The 18,508-nt window shown below is 37.8% G+C and overlaps 1 protein-coding gene across 4 annotated transcripts in view; it reads right to left on the reverse strand.

Moving 5' to 3' along the window:
* Positions 1 to 12,732: 12,732 nt before the first annotated feature.
* SH2D4B (SH2 domain containing 4B) overlaps positions 12,733 to 18,508 on the reverse strand; it is a 62,110-nt gene continuing 56,334 nt past the window's right edge. For all 4 annotated transcript variants that reach the window (XM_039385744.1, XM_027720621.2, XM_027720624.2 and 1 more), the window contains 2 exons: positions 16,275 to 16,495; positions 12,733 to 12,892 (listed from right to left, as the gene is read on the reverse strand). In XM_039385744.1, coding sequence (XP_039241678.1) covers positions 12,800 to 12,892; positions 16,275 to 16,495 — 314 coding nt within the window. In that variant the 3' untranslated portion in view covers positions 12,733 to 12,799. The remainder of the gene's footprint in view (positions 12,893 to 16,274; positions 16,496 to 18,508) is intronic.

Genomic DNA, 18,508 nt, shown 5'->3' on the forward strand with positions numbered 1-18,508 from the left:
TTGGATCAGGCAGGCACTAACAGAGCATCCTTTCAGCACTCAGATCAAAACTAGTAAGAACCAGGAACTTTATGAGACCCTAAGGGGACTGGAAGTGGAGGCACAGAACTTTTCTTTAACTTCAAGAGAGTTCTATTATGGCTACCTATAAAACCAGAAAAAATACAGTTTTCCTGAAATTGTTTTGCTTTTTTTAACTGAATTGTTTATCCAAGGTTTTTTTTTCTTCTCTACTTTTCCTACAATAACTTTTCTACAATAACTGCTCTGGTATGGTTGCCAAAGGAATGTGTCAAGCACACTTTGACGGGGCACTGAAGTGACTACAACTTACTAGTAAACATTAGACTGTAACAAAAAGGGAAAAAAAAAGGAAGAAAAGGCAGGCAGGAGGTAGGAATCAAGAAGGGAGAGATGTCAATGTCTCTGAAAGAAGCAGAGCAGCAGAAGATCACGGACCTGTAAAATGGAGCAACAAGAAGAATGAAGTAGAAATAGTGAACCAGTACATGGGCTTTGTGCTACAATTGTGCTACAACAAACAAGCTGTTTGTTGCCTCAGGAAACATGATCCACTGATTGCTATTATGGCCTTATGGTTACTATCAGTGACTAACTCTCATAATATGTGTCTAAATACATTGACAAGGACTGTCAGAACTTTCTGTGCCTCAACAGAAGCTCAAAATTCATTTTGTTAATGTCTGTATTTAATAATAATTTTTCAAATATGTTATGTGGAATATCTGAGACTTCTCAGTTGGCCTTTTCCATTGTGAATTTTGGAGCCTAGCTCTTGACATGCAACCAAGATTATTTTTTTTTAAACATGGTATAATGTAATAATGTGCATACTACTTTAGGAAGAGGAAGAACACAAGAAAACCAATAAAAATATGTTGATTTCACACCACAAATTCACTCCCCAAAAGGAAGGATCTCCATAAAACAAGTTAATAATACTGGTCTGCTCGCCTTCCTGAGAAAAGACATCACTCAGTTGCTGGTATAAATTTGTTGAGTAGACATGTAACTATTGCAATATTTATTCATTTTCATGCTGTCAATAGCAACAAATTGTGTCCTTGCATTCTTTGGTTAGAAATGGGCTGCTTTTTTTTTTTCTTATATACCTCCAACACCCCAGACACTTGCTCAGCCACATCTGTAACTGTGAACTCCTAGCAACAGCATTTCATTAGGTATGAAACAACAGCAGTCACTGTAAAATATCAAGCTTAAAGAAGAAACTCCAGTTATCTAGGCTTATGAAGCCTTCAACAAATCCTCTAGTATCCCATTAAATATTTTTTTAAACAAAACAAAACAGAATACTAGCAACAACCACAGCAGAACAACAAAACCACTAACAAAACACCCCTCTATAGCTCTATGACATACATATTAAGAATTTTAATACTGCAAAAATGAAACATGGGCGAGAATTTCCAGATGGTTTCTGTAAAATATTTTTCAGCTTTTTTCAGTAGAACTTCTGCTTGTATTCACACATAATGAATTCCAGCAGCTCTGCTGTAATGTAAGATTAAAAATAAATAAAAAAAAAAGTGTATGGCAAAAATTTTATGGAAAGATGAACTCTAAGAATGACAACATAAAAGAAATTAATGAAAATAAATGGGCAGATCTATTGATTGAACCAACAAATTAATCAGCTATGGTCCTCCAGAGGGTCTGGTGACAAGGAAAAAAATAAAATTCCAGATACTGAAAGATTAGAGAAAATTGAGCAAACTCCACACAAATCCAGAGGAAGATATTCTAAAATTTTAGTACAAACAGGACTTCAAAAGATCCCTTAAAATCTCAAATTATTCTATGATTCTACAATTCTTCCATTCTGAGTTAAAAGCAGCTTCCTTTCCTGTATGTCATGAAGCAGTTCTTTAACCAAGTTTTGTGCTTTGTAGAACGAGCACAGGAGAGTCTTTATCCTCTGTTTGCTGCTTCTATTCAACTAAAATTACAGTGTCATATGTTCACATTTTATTTTCTCTGTTGTACTCTTCAGTTTGTTGAAAATTAAATTACCACGGAAAACACCCAAAAAATATTAACATAAACATTCCATCTGAACTACTTGAGAAAGCATTAACTTTGTTTAGATATTCTGTAGCTTGTTCTCCTGTAGTGAAAAGATGCATATTGAGATTACTTTACAAAAAAAAAAAATCAAAACAGAATAATTTCATTGTGAAAATCAGGCAAAATTGCATTCTTGGTAGCCATTTACAACATTCCCTATTATATGAAAGCTTTCCTATATTACATTATTGAGCATGATTTCAGTATGTGTTATATATTCCCAGTTTTTGAAAGTTTATAGACTGTAGCAAAGCACATCAAATCAACCAGAACATAGCTGTTTGCCACTCCACTCTCTAGCACAACAATTCTATTTTGGACATTTTTATTTTGACATTTCTAAGTCTTCAGACAGTTTTCCCTCTGCTGTATCTGAAATTGTGTTTAGTGCTGTATGGAGAAAGGTGTTAGTGATGAGATTTACATTTTCAGAGTCTGATATAGTTTATTTCATCAAATAGAAACAGTTCCATTAAGGGAAACACAAGCTGCCCTGATAACGTGTGCTTCAGCTGTGACTGTGAAGGTGAGAAGGCAAATTTATCTTCCTTTGCATTCAATGCTTGATCCCATTGGAATCATTGGAAAACATTCACATTTTTGTACACAACCTCAATACTGAACTAATATGTGATTTGTGTTTAGTGATTCATGGAGATACAAACATGTTGGACAATTTTTCCTTTAGATTGTTTCTGCATCAGACTCAAACTTTGGACATGGTTAACAAATTGGGGCACTGAACAATAACCTCTTTAGCAATCACCGTGGGTTTTGCTGTTCAAAAATTAGCTAGTATCTTTCCAGCATTGCAGGACTGCTACCCTGACAATTATGAGACTCTAAGATAAACCAGAAAAAAAAAATGCGTCTTACCTACTGGTCTGCCTCCATCGGGTAAATATTACTGGAGAAGAGGGTTCCTTTCCTTCTCTTTGGAGACAACAGGGCAGCTTCCTTCCTGAGAGTCTTCGTATCTCTGTTGTCCAACCACAAGTAGCACAACTAAATCCTCTTCATCAGATAGAGAATTCTTAAAACAGAGCAATTCAGCATTCTCCCAAGTGTTTCCTACTGCCAGCTTCATCCTGTCAATGTGTAAATTATCTGTTCTGTTCAGCCTGAGAGGAATCAAGACATGGAGTAAGATTTTGTCAGGCCTTTTTCTCAGGCCTGGTTTTCGATAGGGCTCAGGAAACAGGAGGCTTTTGGCAGAGGAAAACTGACAGGGAAATTTCCTCCTGCAAAGCTGCAAAATTAAGCCCTCAGCCTCTGAGTCTTCACTGCAGAACAGTGATGAACAAAGTGTGGTGGGACAACTCCATCCTGCATCCTCCCCCTCCTCCATGGCTGCAGCCACCAGCCCTTCCAGCCACCGTGGTAGAGCCACAGGATCCCACCTCGAGCCCTCACAGGTCACAAGATTGGTCAGGTTGGAAGGGACCTCAGTGGGTCACCTGGTCCAACCTCCCTGCTCAAGCAGGGTCATCCTGGAGGACATGGCACAGGACTGCATCCAGACAGCTCTGGAATATCCAGCGAGGGAGACTCCTCTCACAGTGACCAGGACGGGCCGGGGTGCAGCTCCTCCATCCAGCCGCCCTCAGATGCACCAGGGCCACAGAGCAGGAGCGGAGTAAAGGGGGAATCCACTAGAACTGGTGACATAAAGCAAAGCCAGGCAGTGAATCCTGATCAGTTCAAGTGAGTTCAAATCGATCAAGTGAATTTTACCCCACACAAAGAGAGAAGTGTTTGATTGATACTTATCTCGAGTTTCCTCTCGGGGCGGCCGCCCTCAGCCTGCCCCGCTCCATGGCTGCAGGTCTGCCCCATAACCACTGTGTGTTATCACCCAACACCTCATTGCCCCCCATCATTGCTCAAAGACTCGTCTCCGGGGGATGTTTATCCTTAGGTAGCTCTGAGGAACCGCAGACTGCCTCGCCCACATCACACCAAGGCGCCAGTGGATGCTCCCCTGTGTGTGCTGTACCAGGATCACCCAGTGCCGACCCTGTGTGACATGGTCTGGGGTGTAGAGCACAGGCCTGGAGCTAAACTGTCAGGAAAAGTCAATTTAAGCTTCAGTAAAAGTAGTATTATCTTGTCATATTTTTTTTTATTGATATACAGTAGCGCAAAAACATTATGAAATACCACTTGATTAGGTCACATGGCTTAGAGGACGACTAAGAAAGAATTTCTACAAAGGAATAAAATAATTCCTCCACTTTGCTGTACAGATGGCTCCAAGACAATGTAAGAGTTGTTGGAGCTTCTCAAGATCCTTAAATTTCTTAATCTGTGGCAGACATAGCCTGGTAGGATTTACACCCGGAAAGCCCTTGTACCCATACTCTGCCGAGGCCAGTGGCAGGACATCTGTACTTCCCAGGCTGGGCTGAGGGGGATGTTGTGGATGGCACTGTTCCTGCAGTGCTGGGGGATTATTCTGACAACAGTTACAGTCTCATCCTGCAGTTTTCAAGAAGAGAACTCTATTCATGACCATGTTGTACTTCCCTGTGCATAGTTAATTACTGCATGACCCTGCAGATTTTTAAACCATTTCAGATCCTCCCTGAATCCCCAGCCAGTATTCCAAGAGTCAATGTGTTCCCAGCTACACCACTGTGCAGTTTACAAGGATCCAGCTTCAGCTTCAAACCCCACATTTTTCCATTGTCTCTCACAGTAGAAACAAGTTTATTAATGTCTTCAATCTTTATTACAGCTGATTACAAGGATGCCACCATTCTACAGAAACAAAGTTATCAGCAAAAAACAATCTGAAAAACTATTATCTGTCTAGCCTTTGAGAACTTCATCTGATATTGAAACAGGTAAAGTAACATAATTCAGTCTCAAGTAGGGCACTCTGTTCCATTAAAATTTCATTGATTTGCTGCTGATAGAAAATGAACCACTAAAGACATTGATAAAAAAGCTTTATAAAGGGATATGGCAAGTGATCATCAATTACTGAAGTGTAACTTGAAATGAACTTTAGCATTGAGGGCAGGTGCAGACACAGGATTACAAACAGAGTATTAGCCAGCAGACAGGTTTCTCCTTGGTTGTTGTGAGTTTGGTTCATTATTAATAAGTCTGGGGGAGGAAGAGAGAGAAAGAAAAAAGCCCTGATGCCTCTTAATTTATCACCTTTATCTGTGTCCCAAAGTTAAAGCATTCAAGCCTTTTCAAACCACCTTGACTGTCTCCTTGGCAGACAGGGTATTTTTAGCCCACTGGATTTGAACTGCTTCCGAGAACAGATGGGTTAGCACTTCATGACTATATGTGTGGTGCTGTAGAACAGAATGAATAAAAAATGACCCGGTTGTGAAATCCTTATTCCCCACTTTCTTCTCATTGACTTCGACAAATTGTGAACATGTCTGTTTACCAAGAGGAAAACAATGTCTTGCCAGCTCCATAATGCCTCTTTTTTCCTTTTGCAAACTGATTCTTATCTAGGGTGGGGAGGGGGACGTACTATTTTTTCTTTTCATGGTAATATTTCAAAGTTTCACAAGTTTTCACACTCTCTCCTGACCCCAAGTCTCCTTGAATAATCAGTGGTCTTTGGCAGAGGAGCTGATATCACACTGACCTGGAATTCTGGATGAGGTCTATGTTTCTAGTCCAGCCTGAGGTGAATGACTGGAGTCCAAGCTACTCATTTTCTCTACACTACAGTGACTATTCTGTGGGATGTTTCACTTTTACACATAACTGGTTCACTGCAAATGTTTCCATTTTGTGTTTGCACACGTAGTCAGAACTTTGCCTTCTTAATCGGAAACCTTAATCCAGGATGAGATTTCTATTGGGAATAGTCACAATGACTATTTAGAAAATTAGATCCTTTTTTTGCAGAAGTTTATGACTAGACTTAGTCTTTTACATAACCATTGATAGAATTAGTCTTTTTTAGAGAAACTGGAAGAGCAGGCTTAATTTCCACTATGTTATTTATTATTCTATTTAAATTAATTATTTTTCAGTGCTCACACTTTTTAATAATGTATAAATGTAAATCATATTGTAAGAATCCAAGCATGTAACACCAAATATTCAAAACTGTGAATGACATACATCAGGGTTTTTTATTGAACTTGTTTTCCTAGCCTGATTTTTTTTCTGGAGAAAATTATCTAGGGTCTTATTTAAACCTTCATGAATTTATTTCAGTCATCAAATCAGATATTTAATGGGCTTGACATTTTGAATAACTGCTCCCTAGGTATTTCCATTTTCCCTTAAAAGAAAACTAGCACTAAGGGAGAGAATGGATACCTAATGAAATGTCAAAAACATTGAATATCTATATTGAATTTTGAGCCTAATGTAACACATTTTCTTTTAGGGATGAATGAAAAAATAGATTTTTTCTGTGCTAGATTTTTGCTTACTTTTCATATTTTCTGCCATTAAAAATTCCTTTAGATACTTTTAAATGTTGTTTTTACTCTAAAAAATTGAAACAATTCCATGGAGCTTTTCATTTTGAAAACAAAATTTCTCCATTAAAAATTACCAATGGGAGATTTTAGAGTAGCTCAATTTCTTTCTGTGGAAAGTGAAAAATGATTCTGACAGGTAGCCCTAATAAAAGATTTTCATATTTATCAACTAAGGACTGCCACATGAACTCCAGTGAATGTTGTGGGGGCTCAGCATGGGAATTCAGTGAACATTTTCATCCCACAGAACAGTTCGTTCACACACATGTATCTACTGTTTTCTTTTTAGAAAATGGAGATAGGTTCCAGTGTAGCACATAGATCTCTGAAATTCAAAATGAATGAACCAGCATGCTGTGAGTACAGCACATAACAGGTAACAAAATGTCATCTAGAAGTCAGACCTTCACTGTCAGAATTTTTTTTTCTAGGGTTCCTTGAGAGAAAAGGTTAACAGTAAAAATGATAATGAAACATATACCTTAACACATCTTCCATTACACTGGATTTGAATGACTTAGTAAAAACATATTTCTCATTAGATTCAGGCTATCACAAGCAAGACAACTTTGAGAATCAAGAACAGATATAAGTGCAACAGGCTGGCTGTCTTACTAATGGGAGATAATTGTACAGCTCTCAGAAGTGACATGTAGGCCATTATCAAGCTTAAATTCCTAAATGAGAAAACATTTTCTTGTTTTCAGTATTGATATTTCCTACAGGAGAGCAGTATAACCAAGCATAGCTTTATTCTTCATTGACTTTTTAATTACTATAAAGTTCATTATGCTTTATGTGGTAAGCAGTGTTTAGCATTTGTGTATCCTGACATGCATTATACATTTAAAAATTTTCTGCCATAAGTATCCGACAGCACTACCTATTAACACTTGTCTAAGACAACTATGTCTGATTTTCCTTTCAGGCAATCTATGTTCTATCAGTTTGTGGAATCAGAGGTGCATTAAGATTGGCCATGTCTTCACTTGCACTGACCATCAATCATACAGTCAATCGACAATCATACAGTCAGAAGGATTAACTTCTAGCAAACAAGAATTTGCAGCCACTCCTTGCTCTACACACCTATGCACAAAATATGTCTTTATCATGTGTTTGATCTGCATAGTTCTGTACCATTCCTGGGGCACTGTAATATTTCTCATTGAACTCCCTTTATGCCCTTTACATACCCAGTAGAAACACCTTCCTGTTGCTGCTGTGTAAAGAAAACAATAACCACAGGGCTCAGCATAGGTCCTCTGAATGCTAAGCAGGAAAAACAGTGAATCTCAGGAAATACTTCATTCAAGCTTTGCCTGTAAAATTACATGGAATTGTAAAATTACATGGAATTGTAAAATTACATGGAATTGTAAAATTACATGGAATAAAATAGCCCTGCCTCCTCTCTCTTTTCTCTCCATGGTTTTGAGCATATGACTTTCTCCCACACACAGTTCTCGCTAAAACTGAGAACAGGGGAGAAAAGACAGCTAAAGTTTAAAGGAAACATTAACATGCTAAGTGTTTTCTTTGTACATAGATCAAAAGAACATGATTAGGACCAAACTCAATGTCCAGTATCTTTCGATCTTATTTTTCCTCCATAGGAAAAATCACTTCTTGATACATATTAAAGATACCATAAAATGTTACCTTCATTTAAAACTATGGAAGAAATTCCAAGAGCAAAAAAACCCAACTCATTGAAGGCTCCAGCCTAGAAGAAAATTTGCATTAGCTATGGGCCATCATGTAAATAGACTAGCTACAAGACTAATCACTAGCAGTAAACAAATATTTGAAGAGAAGGCTTCACACAGCACTTGCATGGCAAGAAATTAGCTATAAAAATCAATTATGCATCATTATCACCAGACAGTATGGATCCAGGAGATTCATCTCAGGAAACACAAACCAAGCATCTGGTCAAGTGCAAACACCTCATTTTGCGATTTATAGTCCAGCCAGGGACACATCATTCACAGAGGTCACTTACCTTATCCTCTTGGGAAGGGAAAAAGGAATCTTAAAGCAAAGGCATAATGAAACAGTAAAGTCAGTCCTTGAAAATCACTGAAAAATAAACTCTAAGCTGTGAATAATGCAAACAAATTTATTCATATAAAGGAAGAGAAAAGCTTCTCCTACTGTGAACTGCCACATTCTGCTCAAGATGAGGTTTCTATTGTGGCTTTATGTAAAGGGAAGAATTTAGGCTGCAGTGAAGAGTGGAGTAACTCCATTAGTGCTCTATATTCATGCTTGTGGTGACCAAGGGAAGACTGAGCAGAAGTGGATCCCTAGTTCATACAAAATTAAATTCTTTTACTGTAGTCAGTTTATTGATCCTGTTTCACTTCAGCAATGGAATAGGTTTTATTAATTCAATTCCAAGTGATTGAAATCTAGTGGAAGTTCTCACTCTGAATCAGGTCTTTGGAAAGACTTTCTACTCAGTAAGCCTGAAACTAAATCTCTGTTATAAAAAAAAAAATTAGGTATTTGTTTCTTGAGGCAGATGCTATCTCCTTTTGCTTAATACTTGTTCAGGACAATAGGGTTTTAGTACTCCAAATAATAATCCAGGACAACTATTATAAAACTAACATATAAATACTCATACTACATCATTATTCCATTAATAATGAGGTAATAGACTGGCATCTATGTTCTTTGAGTAGCCTTGAAAATCTCCACGATTGCTGTCCATTTCTTTGCTTGGTTTTTGTTCTTTTTTAGAGAAGAGACCAGTATTAAATTGGAGATGTCTATGTACAATAACAGATTAAAACAAAATTCAAAAGAACAGGTGGATCTGTGGATCCAGGAAGAAACAAGAATAAATCCTCAAGAGATGCTTTTTCAAAGATACCTTCAAACAAGCTTGGGACCTTGTGTGTCATTGGTGTGAAACAGATATGAAAAAACTTCAATTCATTTAAGTTTTCCTTCTTGCTGTAGCATTTTTCCTTATGAAACACAATTACCACAGTAGGTCTCTCAGTGTATTCCCAATGGTCTCATCAACAAGAAATAGTGACAGGAAATCTTACAATGAAAATCCATAACATGCACCTCTTATGACTCAACAACAGGTACCACTAGAAAGAAGGTTAAAAAGTAAGATTGGAAGGTCATCGTGTGATGAAATATAGGTAGCAATTGCAGACAAGGAAATGGCAGCATTATGAACATATTTTTACCCAATGATGAACAGCTTCAGACAGCACTACATGTAGAGGCAGAGTGAAGCAGATGCAGCATTCAAAGCTGCAGTACAGACCAGCCCAACTATTAGATTCAAGAGTGTAAAATCTAGCTTCAAGGTAGATTGTTAGCTCAAAGATGAAACCTCGCAGAGAGAAAAGGAGGTAGCAGCACCCAGTCTTTCTCCCAGAGTAGCAAAAAAAAAAAAAAAAAAATCCAAAATACTTTCAAAGCAGTAGGATAAGCACATTTCCCCCTTTCTTATTTTCTTAATTTTCCATATTTACTCCTTCTCTGATTTTCCTTCTATTCTTCCTATTAACTGGCTTACCTTTTCATAGTCCACTTATTTTCTGGAAGGCAGCAAGAAGCATCTGTTAGCTTAGAAAAGATCTCCATGCTTGTACTTCACTCAAATATATTGGAAACAGCTGCACATTTCTACCAAGCAAAGCTTTTGTTTTTCTTAATTTCTGCTACCTACAATCTCCTTTTGTTTCCCTCAAAATTTACCTTCAGTTAAGTGCACTGTATTTCATTGCTGCTGCTGCTCCTGGGTATATATTGTTGAGTTTTTCTTTACTGTAACTCTATGAATTGACTGGCTATTTTTCATTAATTTTGCAGGGCTATGGAGAAAAAATAAAGCAATTTCTTTACTTTAGAATTCTGCCATTTATTAGCATAATAAAACTCTCAAGAAATTGCAGTTTTCTAAGTAATATCATGTGCAGAGGAACTTACAAGGGCTTTATTTTAAAGCTAGGTAAAACAGAATGAGAAATGGATGGAATTCAGATAGAAAAATTTAGAAAATTAGAATTTAGGGAATGTGCTCTGAAGTGACAATGATGATGCTGTTCTGATTTTAATCACATCACAAGAGGCCACATAAGCTAGAGCTGGTATTTCCAATCCTTCTTAATGGCTAAACAAAACACAAGCAGGTGCTGGGAAGTGTGACACTAGAAATAAATGGATGTATTATTTTCAGTTTCTGAATGTGAATTCCATGTGGAACGAGTTCTTCAATATTGTGTCTATAAATATTCACAGAATTGTGTACCATGGGTTGAGTAAGCTTCCAAAAACTTTGTAATTTGCATGTCTTCTAGCATACCCAGCACCTTTTCCAAAGAGAAGGTGGTATTTTATGGTGGGTTTTTTTTTGTTGTTCTTGGTTTGTTTGCTTGTGTTTTGTTTTTTTTAAGTTCACAAAGGCAAAACACCAGTCTGCAAAGATGTCTAGGTGTCTAAATACCACATTAATTGTTCAGTACCACCTCTGGACCCTCAGTCCTACACAGCCAGCTGCTGCTTTCTGGCCTCAGGGTAAATCTATGGATACCTTAACTTTAAAAAGTCCCTTCCCATTCTCCTTCAAAGTAGGGATCCAGCTGTTCCGTGATGGAACATGTGCAGCTGTGAATAATTCCAGGCCAAGGTGATTCTAGAGATGCCTTTTATAGATGGAACAAGTGCAGAGCTGGTTTCTCAGAGGAAGCATCTGGTAGGTAGTGAGGCTCTTTGGAAAAATTAACCACGAAGTTACAGTAACACATATGGATTGGTCCACATTACACCTCAAAATACACATCACGAATGAAAAGCACAGAGAAACTGCCTATTAAAGTCACGGCTTTGACACTATCCAATAGGTACACATCTACTTCCCTCACCTTCCACTTCACTCTTGAAACAAATCAGTTACATGCAAAACTGTCACAACCCTGCTATTTGAAATATTGCCCTGCAAAATGAATGCCTGGAGCTGAAAAAATCCCACTTCTATATTCAGCAGTTTCTATCTGGCCATTCATGGGAACGGAGCACAGGAAGGTAATAGGAACAGTTCTGCAGGTCTCTCACTCCATTTTCTGAATTGACTGCCCTAGTACTGTCCAGTCCTGCAATGAAACAATGCAGGACTACATCTATACCATGTTACAGCCCAGAGTGCAAGAATGGCTGAGACACAAATTTCAAGAGGACAAATTAACTACTGTGATGATATTTTATTATTTTTATAGTCCACAAGCTAAGCAACTACTCCACAGACCTCAGCTCCTGGTCTACTTACATGGGGTTAATACATATAGCCAATGGATGAGGAACACATTATGTGCATCTTTTTTAAACATAAAATAGCACGATGATAATGTAATTAGTTGTACCTTTTCTATGTACAAATATACCAGCCCACTATCACTTATAACTCAGCTAAGGAAAATACCTGGTCCTACAGCAAAGTAAAGCTAGAAATGTCCAGTGTGTCTCTTGCACATCTAAAAGTAGAAAACATAACAAGGACAGTGAGAGAATTGCAGCAAGTCAAACTGTTTTCTTTAGAATAAACTGACCACTTACTGTACAGGAGTAAAGTTTCTTCCAAGGCTGTTGGACTGCATGAAATTGTAAATATAATGTGTATGACCTTGTTCTGTCTCTGCTGTGAGGAATTTTGTAGGCCTGAATTCAAAAGCATAATGCCAAGTTTCAAGCTACACCTACCTATCTAAGCAATCACAAACTGCAGAAGGATGTTTTAAGGCTGCTTCTCTTGTTATCAAAAGCGCACCACCAAGTAATGAGATTGTCAACAAAACCTGACAAACCTTGCTTTGGAAAAAAGAATCTGTTCACCAACACTGATACTTCACACAATACTCTATGAGCAGTTCCTGGCCGTGTTTCTTGCTTCATCAGACATGAAAAAATTAGGATAGGAAGGTAGCATTCAGTGCAATTGGCCACAATCCCTTGAAAATTTTCTGGGAGTAGTCCTCTTTAGTAATTTGCTGATAATTTCTCACCTTTCACTTGCTAGCAACATGAATAATGATGGTAAATCAGATGCAAAGCAGGAATAGTTTATGCCTTCTATTGAAGATACTTTTTGGCCACAAGACCAGTGGCTTTGGAATTTTGTTAAATACTTTCAGTGTTTACTTTTGTAGCTATTTATTACTACAGTTATCCAGAATGCATCCCTGTTAGTCCTGGATCAGTTATTCAAATAAAGGACTGTAGTCTGGTGGATTCTTCTGCTGTCCACATGGCTCCAGTAGTAGCTCCCCACCGGATGATGTGATGATTTCTTCCTGGAAAGATAAAACCAATTAAAATATCAAAGATCTAAGCCTTCCCTATCTTCTAAGAATAGCAATAAAGACCATCACTCCACTGTCATTGGCAACCAATTATGAATAAACACTTGATAGAATAATTACAGATCAGAAAAGGGATCCTATCAACTAACCATTTTCTTCATGCTTTGTTTTTCTTGTACTTATGCTGGTAGTAACTTGTGTGTTAGTGTACGCAATCAGTGTACGCAAGAGGCTGAGGTTTGTACTATTTGCAAGTTGCTACACTACTTAGGAAAACCAGCTACAGATGCCCATAAAGGATGTTCTCATGGGTTAATTTAACAGACATATGCCAGTCTTCCTATGCTATTTCCACAGTCATTCCACAGGTTGAAAGAAGCTTCCCCAGGCAGACAGAGCAAGAGTTCAACATTGAGTGCTCACACACAACACGAACAACTTTCTGACTGATTACAGAAATGTGAGACATTAACCTTACTAGGATAAAGACAGTCTTTACAAATAGCACCTATTCTCATTAATTAAATACTCACATGCCAAGTGTGTATTTCCAGTAACTGATTACCAATTCACTTACTGTAAAAGTAGATAATCTGGTCCTTGCATTTATTCCTACAGTAATGATTGTCCATTTTTGGTTTTGTAGAAGTTTAAGATTTATAGATGCACCAAAATGAGCCAGGATCCAGACGTGGTATTGACTAAAATAGCAACCCTTCATTTGAATGTTTAGATCCAAGTTATGGATCTATATATGGGCCTAACATATTCAAAAGCTATCTAGTTTCTATTGAAATTCAATGCAAATTTGGTGCCTGATTTCTTCAAAACGCATGCAAGCTCCCAGTTGTCATTCCTTCCCAGTCACTACATCAGATAAGTTCAGAAAGTTACTACCCAAACTAAATGATTTTCAGAACCAAAGAACCACAGAAGCATTTAGGTTGGAAAAGACTCCGAGATCACTGAGTCTAACCTGTGATGGATCACCACCTTGTCAACTAGATAAGATTATGAGGAAGTAAATACAAATATTTAGTAATTATCTTTGAGATTTTATTGCTGCTTTCCACACAGTATTTAAATGAAAATAATAAAAAGAGAAGATTCATGGTGACACTTTATTCTGTAAGGTTTGTTCTTTCAGCTAGTGGTTACCACTTGTGTCTGTCAGCTGAGTTACTTGAATGACCTGTTCTTATTTTCTTTAATCAAAATGAAGCAAAATGAATCAATAAGTATAAGCAAGTAAAAAATTAATTATAATAGTCCTGCTCATTTTGATTGAAAGTGAAAAAGACCCTCAAAGAGAAGTCCATGCAACCCGTGGGGTGGGAAAGTATACTCTTGACAAAAATAGTCCTGAAGAAAGCAGCATTTTCTCCAAATGATACAGCAATAGCTGCAAGAGAAAGTGTGCCCACAGCACAACCATTTACATACAGATTGCTTAGTTGGTTACCAGAAGACTTTGGGACTCTTGACAGTGTACTTCACCAGAAAGAGCAGGAAGAAAAGCTTCAAAGAAAACCATGCGACAGACAGGATGATGCCTCCTGAAGGGATTGCCAAAGAGACTGATTTAAGATAGCTATAAGTTAGACAGTTAAGAGAATTGTGTGTTGACATTAAAGATGAACCAGTTTCTCTGATAGACTTCCTACAGGGGTAGCTATTAACTATTATCAGGGGACACCTAAGAAAATGTTGGTTTTTTGTTTTAATGGCAGGAACTAAAAGTCATTCTGCTTCTGACAAGTGCTCTACTGCTGTCTGTAGATAGATGTGTCTCTAATACACTTAGCATGAGCTGTGATGAAAATACAGGAACGTAGCTGGAGCACAGCTGGTTGGAATTGGTTGTCACCATCATCCCTCTACAGGAGCAGAGAGGATACTACATGAGCGAGAGGTCCTACATCCAGCACCTGACAATCTGCATTTGAGGTGTTGCATATCTGCTTTTCTTTCCCTGATAAGCCTCTGGTTTGACTCTTTCCAGTTGTACTGGGTCTGGCTAGAGTAGAGTTAACTTTCTTCACAGCAGCCTCTGCTGAATTGAGATGTTGTGTTTTGAATTTGTGGCTAAGATAGTATTGATAACACACCATGGTTCTGGCCATTGCTGATCAGTTCTTGCACAGCATCAAGGCTCTCTTTTTCCTACTTGGGCCCTTCTGGCAGAGTAGGCTGGAAATAAGGGAGAATCAAGGAGGGGACACAGTCCTGCTGGTTGACCCAAACTGGCCAAAAGGATATTCCATATCATATAATGTCATGCTCAGCAATAAAAACTGAGGCAGAGGAAGAAGAAGGGAACAGGGGATTTTGGCTTCCAAGGTGGCCATTGAGAGAAGATTTCATCAAATTAGGGGAGGATGTATTTTTTAGTCAAACGGGACACCTACTATATCCCCATGTGGAAATACAACTTGTGGACATGTAATAGTGATCCGTGAGGGGACACTAAGAGAACACCAAACAGATGTTGCAAACTAGGTAAGGTAAAAAAAAGATTTAAAAGAGGGGGAATTTAGAAGAAAAATAACCTTTGTGAGGCTGAACACTTCAAAAATAAAAAGCCGTGAAGAAAAGGAGGAGCAAAAAACATATAAAAATACTTAGAGACAAGAGTGAGAAAAGGATAAAAAAGGGAAAAGGAAATAGAAGAGAGAGGATGAAGAGAAATTATAAGGGTGGCTAAGAAAAAAGGAATTAAAACTGATGAAGATGGAGAGAGATACAAGATCATAAAAACAACTTATGCTATCAGAACAGTGTTACTGTTTAGTTACAGTCTGGCAACAGGAAACAAAAGTCAGAGGCAAAGTAATTCAAACCCACATAAAGTCGAGTAGTAAATTACTCTTGTAAGATTGCTTTGAGTAATAAGGAGTGACCCTTAACATATCCCTGAAAGGGAACCCCTCCATGTTCTCTTCACCCTCTTTACTGCAGGGCCCTGCTCCCTTGCTTTTGCACATTACAGCCCTCACATCAAAAGGTAGACAAATGCTGAAATTTCATTGAAAGGCCTTTCTATGGCATTTCCAATCCAATTTTCCACAGGAAAAAAACTGAAAAAGCATTAGCTCTGTGAGCCCTTATTAGTCCATTTGCAGCCAAGGAGAGCATGTGTTGTATAAGAGGACACAAATACATGCTGAAGCATTTTAAAGAAGGAGAAAAGCCTTCTGATTCACTGCAACAAGAGACACACACTATGAACGTTACAACTAGGCTTAGTGTAGAATATTCTTTCCCCCACTATGGCCATTATTATTTTCCAGTGTGGTTTCAAATTACACAGCTCCTCGTTAAATTATTAATTCGTTCCACTCAGCTATTGATCTCTACCTAGCACAAGTGTTACCTTGTGAAAATCGATCAGATCTGTGAGTGTTGCGTGTCGGTTTGGATCTACCCCCAAGAAGCTGTAGAAATCCCCTGAAGCATCAACCAGGAAATGCTTGAAGCCGCTCTGCTGGCGATAAGACAACGCGTAGCCCCAGATTTTCTCACTGACTCGCACCAGGAATGTGCCTTCAGACTTATTCATCAACAACTCCTCTGCCTCCTGACGGCTGATAATACCTGGCAAAAAAAAAAAAAACCTATAGTTATGCAGGTAACAAGTCTGTCAGAGGCAACCAAACGCAACAAATACAGAGCAGTGGTGAAATTAAAGTGGTGTAACTTCTGAAGACTGAAATGTTTACATTCAGGAGTAGAAGCGATGGAGATAATATTTATGCTATTTGCTTCTGAAGGATAGCTATAAGATGGAGTCTGGTGGGATAAGCTTTTAAATTCTGTGATTAAGAATTTTTTTTCCCATCCTTACTGCTTTTCCAAAGAAAGTGCATGAATGCAACTGGCCTATCAGACCAGAGAATTCTGTACAAGGGACCATTTAAGCAGATTAGGATGGTTTGGCATTGCAATTTAAATTTGCAATACATTGCTGGTAATTGCAATTATATTGCAGTTTTTTGGACTGTTACCTTACAAGTATTTTATAGGTCCTAAAGAAGGAACATAAAGCAAGTGCCAAGAGAAAAAGTATTTGTCTGCTTTTGTACATACACACACACACATATCCATAGATGCACATAGATAAACTGGAGCACAAAGAAATCAAATCCTGCTCATAAACATGGATATGTTAGATTACTTATTCACAGGCTTACATTTCTAGGAAACATTGTCACAGAGGAAAACAAGAAACAAAGATCATTCGGCATTTCCTTCTGGGACCTTTCAGGCTTAATAGCAGAGTAATAGTCTCCTCCAGTTAAAAACTGTAGCTGTGAGTTAAAAGAGTCCCCACACAAAGAAAAGATTGAATATTGTATTTGTTGACCAGAAGTGAGTTCATCTTTATAATTCATAGTGAAAAATAATGACCTATGCACCTTGCTCTACAACAAGAGAACACAAAATTAGTTGGGGTTTCTTGCAGTATGTGTCATCCTGTGGTCACTTTCTCTGTAAGCTAGTTTACCTCTCTGGACAAGTTCAATCAGGAAAAAAATTTTCTCCCCGTACCCTGGTCACCAAGTAGTTGATTTATAGGTGAATTTATTCCTTTATTGCATGACAAACTTATTTGCCAGGTTGAAAGTATCACAAATTCAGATTTTCAGAGTCTACTTTAAGAAAATTAATTTCTTTTACAGTTTTACTTGATGCAATGGGGCTCAGAGGTCCCTACTGAAATGTCCTCAGTACTAAGAAGAAACACATATAATTTGCTGAATGACTCTCATTTCTATGTTCTGAAGGATACTACAGCATCTTTGCACCACACATGCAAAACAGGCAGTAAACATGCAAACATAAGCATTTGTTTAGAAACAGCATGTAACTGCTCAGTCAACAGTGTCAATTGCTGCACTTTGCAAAACTAAAAATATTTCTATTGAAAGTATTCCAAGATGATTTGTTAAAAATTCCTGAACTAAGTTCAGATAAAAAGATAGTACCAATATGAATCCTTACTATACAGCATATTATGTGAAACCGTATCACTAGATAACAATATCAGGTGCCACGTGCCAAGAATTACACAAAAATTGATTCTGAAATCACAGAATTTGTTAACGCAGTGTTCACTCAAATTGGCCTGATTTAAATATACATGAAAGGTTTTATTAGTGATTATGGTGCCTACTTCCTTGACAAATCTCTGCTGGAGATTTGTAGATGAGCCCCACTAACAAGCCCAGAGCATTCAATAACAGGAAAGGATAAACAGTCCCATCACCAGCAAATACTGCATTCATCACAATAATATTTATACTGTAATCCCAGATTGAAACCATACTGGTAATTTTTGGCATAGGAACTGGGTGCTGTTACCTGTTCTCTAAGCAGTGTCAGAACTGTTATGCAGCCCGGATAGGGAACAACGTGGCCTAGATAATTTAGCCTCTATGAATACAGAGGATTTGTAAAAGAAGGGAGCTGTAAAAAAGTAGAGGTTTTATTATAGAGTGGACACTATTCTTAGGATATTTCTAGGGTTTGAATGACCATCACTATCAAGCATATAATATAAAATTCATTTAGCATTGATTAGTTTAATAGTAAACAATCTGTTTTCAT

This window comes from Pipra filicauda, unplaced genomic scaffold, assembly GCF_003945595.2.
Source record: "Pipra filicauda isolate LSUMZ 115617 unplaced genomic scaffold, ASM394559v2 scaffold430_size1018388_pilon, whole genome shotgun sequence".
NCBI classification, from domain to species: Eukaryota; Metazoa; Chordata; class Aves; order Passeriformes; family Pipridae; genus Pipra; species Pipra filicauda.